At 49.5% G+C, this 1,285-nt stretch overlaps 1 protein-coding gene across 1 annotated transcript in view; it reads right to left on the reverse strand.

Annotated features, from left to right (window-relative positions):
• Nucleotides 1-80: 80 nt before the first annotated feature.
• Nucleotides 81-1,285, reverse strand: part of TNC (tenascin C) — a 49,430-nt gene continuing 48,225 nt past the window's right edge. Inside the window, 2 exon segments of the mRNA XM_009994318.1 lie at nucleotides 81-240; nucleotides 871-1,034. Of these exon segments, the coding sequence (XP_009992620.1) occupies nucleotides 130-240; nucleotides 871-1,034 (275 nt within the window). The 3' untranslated portion in view covers nucleotides 81-129.

The raw sequence follows: 1,285 nt of genomic DNA on the forward strand, positions 1-1,285 counted from the left end.
GGCCAAGGGTCACCGATGCTTTGGTACGACTACCAGCTCCTCACACCCCACCACCCAGTGATGCCAGAGGATCCCCCCACACCCCTCTCTCCATCCCCCCCTCTCCCTGCCCGTGGCCCCTCCCGGGCTCTACGCTCGCTTTCGTCTCCCTTCCAGGTTTCGGAAGCTGGAGGGTCTCAGCTTCATCTCTGCAAACTGGATGGAATACTCGTGGCCCTTCCAGTGGAACCAGTTAACACCCTGCAAAGAAAAAGTGTGAAAGGTCACACAGTTAATTCTTCTCCTGTTGTCAGCCTTTTCTACTCTCGTTTCAGCGTGGAAGCTGCTTTCTGACTTAGGAGCAGAGGTTCAACCAAGCAGAGCGGCTCTGGGAAGGGCAGGGCTCTGGGTACAACCTGTACGAACAAACCCACATGATGTCCCCCAGAGCTGTCACTCTTTGTCTGGCTTTTGTGGCACAAAGAACATTTTGTTTCACACGTTGAAAACCACAATTGTTCCCTGCACACTTCGGGTATTCCCTTGGAAATTCATATGAAAGCCTCAGCATTTCACCAGCTGACGTTACTGCATCATGTCATAGAAACAGAGAATGGTTTGAGTTGGAAGCAACCTCAAAGATCATCCAGATCCCTGCATGGGCAGGGACACCTCCCACTACATCAGGTTGCTCAGAGCCCCATCCAACCTGGCCTTGAACACTTCCAGGGATGGGGCAGCCACATCCTTGTTCTGTCAGCAACTGCCTGTATTTTTTCTACAGTAGGCTTGGTTGGTCCTCTGATGTCTGGCTAGGTAAACCACCAGACAGATCCATAGTTATTCCCTTTCTTCTAATGCACTATGGAAGCCTTCAAACACCAAGCTCACCTGACTGTGGCTGTTGTCACCATATCTGCCCATCAGATTGACTCGGTGACAGTTCTTGTACCAGAATGCACCTTTGTATGACAAAGCACAGTTGGTGATGGCAGAATCATTGTCCTTGTCAAAGGTGGAGAAAGACCTTCCATTATGGTACGTCATGGAGTCACCTGGAGGAGGGAGATAAAAGAAAGTGCAAAGTCAGTGGTTTGTTTAGTTTAGAATCCATGGGAGTGACCATTCTGCAGAAAATGCCCTGTCTGTAAAGCCTGGCTGTGTACCTAAGGCTGCAATAACTGACTTGTTTTACTGCCAAAAGAGGGCCACAACTTTTGTGGGAGGCAAGTCAAAATATTTTTTCCAGGTGGTCTGTGACCCCCAGATTATTAAGTGGTTTTTCATGCAGCTCAGTTGCTGCACA

Source organism: Chaetura pelagica, unplaced genomic scaffold (assembly GCF_000747805.2).
Source record: "Chaetura pelagica isolate M959 unplaced genomic scaffold, ChaPel_1.0 scaffold132, whole genome shotgun sequence".
NCBI lineage: Eukaryota > Metazoa > Chordata > Aves > Apodiformes > Apodidae > Chaetura > Chaetura pelagica.